The following is a 10,178-nucleotide window of genomic DNA, read 5'->3' as shown; positions in this document are numbered from 1 at the left end:
AAGTTTCAAATTCATTTAGTATCATTCTTTTTATTATAAATATGTTTCAGAACTTCTACTACCTATAGATAAAAATGCTTGCAGATAATAATTTATGTAATTCAAAATAATCATCCGTAACTCTCAAAGAGACTTAAGTATATGACCAAAGGAGGGAGAAAGTAAACTCAAAGTCTAAGTCTCATAAATCAAGCGTCTATTAAAGGTTACGCGTTTCGCCGCATAAGGGCATCATCAGACCTATCTAAATACAAAAGCCACACACTGACTCACACTTAACATAAATAACATAAGTTTACACCATCGTGGATCGCTATTGACAATCAAAATCAAAGTCATGCACAAAACCCAAAATAGAATGCGGAATTTGCAAGCGTTTAGGTCATTTAGCCAAGGATTGCCGTAGGAAGCCATTGAAGAGTCAAGTAGTAGAATCGGTAGTTCCAGAGGCCGATTATAATAAAAACTATTATTTTGATGGTTACATTGTTACGGAAAATGTATTAAAACATTCATAGATTCAGGATGTGGAGCTGTTTTAATAAGAAAAACAGATGCAGACAAACTAGATCTACGATTTACCCCGAGTTCAATGACCATAACAGGGTATGGTGGTGCAATTATCAATGTGATAGGTGAAACAAAAGGATCGGTCAAAATCGATTTGGCCGAAGGAAATGTTGACGCCTTGAGTGTCAGATACTTCCCAAGACGTACCCGTTATGATTGGCCAGACTTTCCTTAACCAACCTGGATTTCTTACGATAGTGTCTGGGAAAAAAGTTAGGATTGTGCCAGCTAATATGTACTTGCAAAAAGTTCTTGGTCTCCCTGCTAGGAAAATACCTTTATGGGCCAAGAACGAAACAGTGATTCCTGCGCAAAGTATTGCTTTGGTGGCTGTCACTTCCCGTGGTGCCATTTACGAAAGTATATTCGAGGTGGCTTAGGACCAGTACCAGACCAAGAGCACTATGTAAATGAATGTGTAACAAAGGGGGAAGATGGTTACGTGACTGTGGAAAATCTGTCAGGAAAAGATCTGCTAGTATGTACAAAAACCATTATTGCTCGATGTGTTTATAGTTTTGAAGACAGAAGTATTCACAAAAGTAATTCATTTGTTTTAAGTGTAAAGCCACATACTTCAAGAGAATGATGAAAATCCTGTAGTGTATAGACCATACTGCTTATCTTACAATGAACGAAAAGTTGTAAGAGGTATTGTAGAAAATTTAATTCCTGATGAAATAGTGCGGGAATCTGATTCCCCATATTCGAGCCCAATCCTTCTTGTGAAAAAGAAAAACGGTGAAATGCGCATGTGCGTAGATTACCGAGCATTAAATGCAAAAACTGTTAAGGATAAATCTCCATTGCCTCGTGTGGATGATTTTATGGAACATCTAAAGGACTGTAAGTTCTTTACAAGTCTGGATCTTGCCAGTGGCTATCATCAAATACCAATGGAAGAATCATCGATTCCAAAAACTGCATTTACGGCTCCAGATGGTCACTATGAGTTTATGAGGGTGCCGTTTGGGCCCGTTTGGGCACCGGCAATATTTCTAAGAACGGTCTCAAAAGTTTTAGGGAATCTACGATATGGCAAGGCTCTAGCGTATATGGATGACGTATTACTTCCTTCCAAAGATTTTCAAATAGGTATCAACAACTTAAGAGACGTTCTGATAAATTTGCAAGAGGCTGGGCTCACTTTACTCTCATCTCACGTTTACCCAAATGTTGTTTTTTTATGGAAAAAGTTGAATATCTTGGACATGAAATATGTCGAGATGGTGTTCAACCAGGAACTAAGAAAACTGAAGCTGTACGCTTCTTTCCAACTCCGACCGATCTTCATTCTGTAAGGCAGTTCTTAGGGTTATCAAGCTATTTCCGAAAATATATATTAAGGACTTTGCTATGATCGCAAGACCTTTGACTTCAAAAAAAAAAAATGTTAAATTTTCTTGGGGACTTGAACAACGTAGAGCTTTCGATTCCCTTAAAGAAAAGCTAGTTTTTAGGCCCCTACTGTCTTTATACGATCCCTTACTAAAGACCGAGGTACATACGGACGCTTCAAAATGGAGCATAGCAGGAATTTTGATGCAGCAGCAACAATATACTTCTATTAAGCCGATCCTTTACTATTCCCGACAAACCAGTAAACAGGAACAAATGTACCACTCATATGAGTTAGAAACAATGGCCACTGTCGACTCATTAAAACATTTTCGAATATATATTATCTAATTGGAGCAGAGTTTAAAGTTGTGACAGATTGCAATGCCATCAGGTCAACGTTAGGTAAGAGAGATTTAATCCCAAGAATTGGCAGATGGTGATTAAGTATCCAGGAATTTACGTTTACCGTTGAATATAGACCCGGGACAAAAATGGGACATGCAGATGCTTTGAGTAAAATCCAGTCGAATCTATGTGTTCAACTTCAGCAAATATTAATGTTTCAGCAGTAAACGTTAGCGATAACGATTGGATATTACATACACAGTTGACCGACGAACGGTGTAAATTTATATTTGACATGCTTAATAGACCACTAAATGATAAGGAAGACCAGGATATTCATAAGAATTATTGTATTAAAAATAATCGAATTTACAAAATAACTTTAAAAGGAGAAAAATGGTTTGTTCCTAAAGCTGCAAGAAGACAAATACTTCTACATTTTCATGACGGTCATGGACATTTACCGGAAAACAAAACGCTATTAGCTGTGCCCAAACTTTATTGGTTTCCTGGCATGAGACGATATGTAAAAAAGTTTATTTCTTATTGTTTAGCTTGTTTGTATAACAAACAACCTGGAGGTAAACAAGCTGGATTTCTTCATCCAATAGAAAAAATCCAGGAACCGTTCGATACCCTTCATATCGACCATTTGGGGCCATTTGTAAAATCAAAATTGAAAAATATGTATTTAATTGTTCTAATTGAAGCTTTTTACCAAGTTTGTCTTCGTGAAAGCAGTTCCTTTAACTAGAGTGCGCCCACTTATAAATTTTGTTGATAGTGTTTTAGAAAATTTTGGCGTGCCAAGAAGAATTATAACCGATCGAGGTTCTTGTTTCACGAGCAAAGAACTTGACGGTTTTTGTAAAGAGCTTAATATAAAGCATATTCTAAATGCAACAGCAACACCAAGGGCGAATGGTCAAGTCGAACGGTATAATTGCACTATACTATACTGTCTTATCTCGCAGCATCCACGACTGATAAAGAAAGATTGGATGAGATGGTATCTAAAGTTTGTTGGGGCTTGAATTCAACGACGAATTCAACCACAACAAAATCGCCATATGAATTGCTTTTTGGATATTCTCCGAGAGGAGTGGCTTGATGGCTCCTTAGAGTCCACGCATGATAATGAGTTAACGAAAACTCGAGAAAAGGTAAAAATCGCTATTATCGACAAACAAAAGAACTGCAAAGAAAAATATAATGCACGACGCTGTGCAGGAAAGAAGTATAATGTTGATCAACAAGTATTAGTACGTACCAATATAGTGGCTAATGAAGGCAAAAGTCGTAAATTGCTTCCAAAATATAGCGGACCGTATAAAATAGTAAAAATCTTAGACCACGATCGTTATGTGGTTGAAGATGTAAAAGGTTGTTCTCGTTCACAGAGGAGGTACAAGGGAATCGTATCCCTTGACAAAATTAAGGCCTATAACGTTGAAGTTAGTTCGGACTCGAATACCGAACTTGATGACAACAACGAATAGTTTGTCATCGTCAGGTAAAGGTATTGTTTTTATTAAAAAAAAAGAGGGATCCCTTAGTGTCAAAGTCATTATCCAAGAGTATAGTTGCAAATTGATTAATTTAAATGTTACATTTGGAAAATGACCTGATGTACTTATTGCAAGTTGTATAAGAATATTAAATATTTTGTTTGGCAAATATTTTTAAAAGATTCCAATAGGTTAGATCGAAGATACCAGTTCCTGGGAAGCTGCTGTATTAATATATTATTAGTAATATTAATATTTATTTGAATTTATTGCCTAGACAAATTGTTTTTTTTTTGTGACATTCTTCATTTTTTCCACCAGCTGGGTGGAAAAAAAACCACCAGATGTAGGCCGCACTTACAGTCCCTAGAGACACAGTCTAACAATATTGAAACACAATTAACAATGTTGAAATCTATATACTTTGCTAGAGAGAACCGATAAGGACGACAGTCTTTACCTGCTGGGTGAACCGAGAACACATCTACGGGTCGGGCAATATTTAAACCTGACTAGTCTGTTACAAATCTTTTATATTTAATAAATGACAGCTTATTCTCTATTCGGTAGTTTGGACATTTTAGTCTATCGTTTATATATATTTGACGATGCTAAATATTTTCAAATGTAATTTAGGCAAATAAAGCATTGCTATTATTATTATTCTAATCAAGAAATTCTTTATGTTTATTCTGTAGAATAAACATATTTATTAACCGTGAACACTAGAAAACTATACATGTATAAAAAAGAACATTAATTTATTCAACGCATGGATAGCGAGTCCTTGCCATTGGTTTTACACAAAAAATATTTTGTTTAATAATTAATAAAAATTACGTCATTTATAATGAAGGGAGCATAAAAAATCCACATGAAATCTTCTCACAACGATTCAACTTTATTTTCCAATAATATATCATTTTTAGCTTAGCCCCTAGTGATATAGACTTTACATTTATAACATTTAACAAATTATAATAATGTAAATGTGTGATTTATTAATGTCTTATATAAAACCATATAATAAAACATATTATTTATTTGGTGTATATTGTCAATGATTTTATATACATACATAATAAACGAAGCCTCCATCACATTTAACAATCACATCTAATAACTTTTTTTATGTATTTTTTTTTCAGGTATATACTTGCTACACCCTGTTATGATAAAACTGATATCAAATCCATATGTGAACCCTACTAAGAAGGTTCTATATACCTAACTGATAATATTTTATATAATTTAGCCAGTATATACTTTACAGTAATATAAAGAAGCAGTGCGCTGGTGCTAGAGTATATTCTAGGTTTAGAAGTTTATGGAACATCAAAAGCTTTTTTTTGGAAATCAACCAATTTGAGGCGTAAATAAAATTTGACCATAAAAAATCAGGATAATAAAGATTTTCAGTTTTTAATTAATTTAGATAGTCGCTTAAAAATAAATTATATTGTCAGAGTTTATACTAGATAATTTGTACTATTTCTTGTATTACTCAGAAGAATATCCTTTTTTTAATTATTAAAAGTTGTAACAATTAAATGATTAAAAATTAGAAATATTGTTCGCCATTTTGAATCTTGAAATATTTAAATTAATTAAGACTTTTTCTAATCAGATCCACCGTTTTGAACTTAAAAATTTAATTGCCGATTTCCTTCATAGAATTTTCAATGTCTTTCTATACGTGTTATAATCAATCAGTGTCAAATTCAGTTCAAAATTTTAGAATTACTGATTTAGATACATAATAAGACATATCAGCATCTCTCAATAAGAATTTTTAAATATGTATAGCTTTTTGTTTGAAATTTTAAATTGGGAAAATAGGTGTTTTGTGATGTACCCGGTTGTTTTCAAAAACACCTAAAACTGAATTTCAAATCTTCCTAATAGTTTTTTCAAACTTTCAATTGAATTTATTTTCAAATTTGGGGTCAAAAATAGGGTCGCTGATTTATCGAAAATTCCGTATCGTCATCTGCGAGGCTAAAAATTTCAAACATATAATAATTATTTATATTAAATAATAAACATATAATTTTATAACATTATTAATATTATTGTAGTATAATATCGAGGATCAAAACGCAGGACCTCGTAACTAACATTTTTGGCTAAATTCGTTTTAATATACCATTATGCCTACAATAGATGGTGGCATCTGTTGACCAAGTTAGATATTAATCAGTTTTTAATTTTAGCGGCAAATCGCAAAAATCATAACCTCGTATTTACATTCGCGTCAGTTTTGAAAGCATTACCTCGTATTTGTCAGTTAACCCTTGTTAGCAACCGTTACTGTTGTTGTTCGTGGAAGTGCTTTGTGTTTTTGGCCGGTAAGATGTTTAAAATAGCTAAAATTTTATATCACTTTGAAAATAGTTGTTTTAAAGTTGTTGTTAGTAGTTTGTGTTTAATTTATTTTATAATAAATATCATTTTTCTTTACCTAAACCACATTTTTTTCCAGGTAACACTTAGGAGGTCTTGCATTTTTAAATTGTATTACCGCTTACGAGTTGCTGTTTAAGACTGCTAATACAATTATAATGTCTAGCCGAGCAAGAAAAACGGTGGCAATGGCTAAAAATCTAAACTCAAATAAATTAAATACAGTAACTAAAAATGACCTGAACTTTTCAAATATAAGTGATTTTAACAATGAGTCTACCCGAGCTTGAGTTGGACCAAATTCTAAGCCCTGAGGATATTTCTGAACTAATCAATAATGCGGAGGTCGTATTCGAAAGCTATTAAGAGCCAGGAATTCTTAGCACCTCTCCCGATCAAATGGCAAATATGGAAATCAAAGAAGATACGATATCAGATCCCATCCTCAAAACAAACTCTATGGAAGCCAGTTTGGGTGAGAGCGTTACAAATTCATTTGCGGATGACGTACCCGAAGAAAACACATTGTCTGCTCCTGATTACGACGCCACTATGGAGCCCGATGACCCCGACTCATCTGAAGAAAGTATGGTCGAAGACAATTCAAATAAAGGACCGCAAGGGCAACTTTCAGAAGAGGATAGCGATTTAGAAGAACAACCTGTAGGTGAACATGAAAATAGAAAGCGAAAAGAATACAATAAAAGGGCTATTAATAAAAAACTAAGGCTGATAGGCAAAAGCTACATGGGATTCACAAAGCCCAAAAATCAAAAAAATACGTTTCAAAACAAACATCGCCAGGAAATGAAGATAAAAGAAAGGTGTAAGTGTTTAAACAAAGAAAAAGTGAAGAATGCTACAAAAAAATGTTTTCTTATTTCAAACGAGGATCGAGAAAAGTTATTCAAGAAGTTCTGGGAAGATATGACTTGGGAGCAGTGAAAAGTGTTTGTTGGAAATACTGTCAAAGTATGCGGTAAAAAGAGGCCGTCGAAACAAATCGATTCATCTCGTAGATCACAAACACTAAATTATTCTTTTATTATCGGTAATCAATCCATTACTGTTTGTAAGAAAATGTACTTGAATACCCTTAATCTCGAAGAATGGTCCGTACGATCCTGATCGATGAATTCTGAAAATGGCATGGCTAGTACCAACCAAACCGATATAAGCCGGAGAGAAAAACGACAAGATACTTTTAAAAATGACAGAAACTTTCTTTAAAATTTAAACAAGCTTCCTTCACATTACTGTCGAAAAGATACCAACAGAATGTACTTGGAACAGTCTTTTCAGTCATGGTCCGATTTAAACCGTGTCTACATGAGGCAATGCCAAGAAAAGAGGCAAAATCCAATGTCAATTATTACAATGACTAAACTTGCCGTCGAAATGAAAATCTCAATATTCCGACCTGAAAAGGACCAATGTGATGTCTGTTTTAAGTATAAAAACGAAAATATACAAGCGGAAGAATATAAGGAACACATTGAGAAAAAAAATCAGCAAGACGTGGAAAGGAAATAGATAAGGAGAAGGCGAAATGGTGAGTTTCACATGATTACCATGGATGTGCAAGCTGTGAAGCTATCTCCGCAAATATCAGCTAGCACGTTGTACTATAAACAGAAACTGTGTTGCCATAACTTCACGATTTATAATTTAGTCAACAACCAAGCCGTTTGTTATTGGTTTAACGAAACTATTGCCGCTGGGCAAGCATCTGTTTATGCTTCCTTTTTAGTAGACTACTTACAAGAGCAACTTTTAACCTAAGAGGCCAAAAGACCTTTCATTATTTATTCTGATGGTTGTATGGCGCAAAATAGGAATAGTGTGCTCACTAATGCTCTTCTTTATTTATCAGAGAAGCATGATGTTTCAATTACGCAAAAGTTTTTGGTAAATGGTCACACTCAGATGGAGTGTGACTCTGTCCATAGTGCTATTGAAATCTGCTTAAAAAACAAAGAAATCTATTTACCAAGTGATTATTTAAAAATCACTAAGCAAGCACGTATTAAAAATCCCTATTTGGTAAAGAATATGGGCTACGAGTTTTTCAAATACTACGGCCATAAAGATTTTTTAAAGTATGTCTAGATTCGGCCTTCAAGAATGAATAATGATAGGGCTATTGTGACCAATATTAGAGTGTTACAAGATTGTAATGGGCAAAAGAAGACTTTCACCCCCTTCCCCTAAGACCAAAAAATGTTGACTTTAACAATGTAATATTTCCGCCTCTTTACCAATCGCCTCTTCCAATTACGAAAAAAAAGTATGATAATTTACAGAGCATTAAGGCTACATGGCTACAATTCCTAAAGATTGTTGGAGTTTTTATGAACAGTTGCCTTACTTTGGTTTTGTCAGCTTTTATTTTTCATTTTTTTAATTTAATTTTATTTGTATTAGGCTGCTACATAAAAAATACTCTTATAAAAAGATGTTGTTTTTAAATTTAGAAAAAGACCAGATCACAAACTTTTTGAAGTACCTAATAATGTGATGATATTATTAGAATGTTAATAGGTATTTAATTATGTTAGGAAATAGGTTTAGGGTATTAGTACACACATTTTTATAATGTTTAATACTCCTTTGCAGAAAATATTGAATATTTTCTTATTTTATTTTCTGTAATAAAAAATACACAAAATTTATTTGTGTTTTTTTCGTAGTTTTTTAAGAATGCAATTCCTCGTATCTAATTTATTTAGACACAGTACCTCGTAAATGTAGTTTATTTTATAAAAAAAAGAAAATTATTATTTTTTTCTAGACTGATGTCATTATGTTCCTAAATAAATAAATATATGAAAAAAATCATTACTTGTCGTTTATTACAAAAATTAAACAGTTTTATTGCTCTCCTGAAAAATGTCCAAAATGTTACTTACAAGGTCCTGCTTTTTGACCCTAAATATGTATATATAATAAATTTATATATAATAAATGTATATATAATAAACAGTATTTTAGAATACTTAGTGTATATTTTAATAATATGGGTTATAGGTTCATGAGGGTTTATGTCGGTTATTCGCCTGATTGCATAGCATTTTTACTGTCTACTATGCAAATTCGTGACGGAACTGTTTTCTGTTAATTTAAGCAATTATTTTAAATATATATTAATTTTATCTTTAAAGAAGAATGTCTCTTTTATAAAATATTTCCCAAGGAACCCTTTCATAATGGATGTAAGTTTTACTAATTTTTAATAGCTTAAAGTTTCATTAACTATTTTCAAATCTTTTATGTGTCACCTCTTACAAGACATTTTGAATTTTCGATTTTTTAAAAATTTTTAGGGTCACTGATTTAGACACAAAATTGAACTTAAACTTAAAACTTAAGAACTGAATATTTTCTAATAATTATTTAAATCTTTCACATTTCGCGCTATTTTATACTGGCCATTTAGAATTTTTAAGAAATCTTTTGAAATGTTTAGAGTCGCTGATTATCATAATATGGATCCTATTAACGACCTTGTTTTCGGAAAAAATACGATGGCAAAAAAATATATAAATATATATGACTTCTATAAAATAAAAAATATTTACACCTCAACCAGTTTATACCAATTCTATCTATATCCAGTGAGTACAAACATTTACCGAATAAATTGCCTAAAATTTAAACCTATAATATAATGGATGTATAATATAAGAGATAGTAATTTTAGCTTTAACTTAAGCGAATGCCCTTGTAAATATTAGATAAAGGAAGACAAAGTTTTTTTTGGCAAAATAGTAGTAATAAACTTTCTTCGAAATTGAGGGCCATATCCAACAAAAATTAAAGCTAAAATTTTGTTAAAAGTTCATAGTATAGAGCCGTGTTGAAAAGCAGTCAATTTTTTAAATTTTGGTTTTAATATTGGACCATCATTTCTTGCAGTCTCTGAAACTAGTTTCTGGAAGTCAGGATACTCACAAATTCTAAAAAAAAAACCAATAATTGTTGCTTGAATACAGCAAAGAAAAACAAGGCAAT

General features: G+C 32.4%; 1 protein-coding gene across 2 annotated transcripts in view; it reads right to left on the bottom strand.

Annotated features, from left to right (window-relative positions):
* Positions 1–4,644: 4,644 nt before the first annotated feature.
* LOC126750502 (neo-calmodulin-like) overlaps positions 4,645–10,178 on the bottom strand; it is an 80,247-nt gene continuing 74,713 nt past the window's right edge. For both annotated transcript variants that reach the window (XM_050460138.1, XM_050460146.1), the window contains one exon: positions 4,645–10,123. In XM_050460138.1, coding sequence (XP_050316095.1) covers positions 10,092–10,123 — 32 coding nt within the window. In that variant the 3' untranslated portion in view covers positions 4,645–10,091. The remainder of the gene's footprint in view (positions 10,124–10,178) is intronic.

Source organism: Anthonomus grandis, chromosome 1 (assembly GCF_022605725.1).
Source record: "Anthonomus grandis grandis chromosome 1, icAntGran1.3, whole genome shotgun sequence".
Classification (NCBI taxonomy): domain Eukaryota; kingdom Metazoa; phylum Arthropoda; class Insecta; order Coleoptera; family Curculionidae; genus Anthonomus; species Anthonomus grandis.
This window is presented reverse-complemented; position numbering and strand designations above follow the sequence as displayed.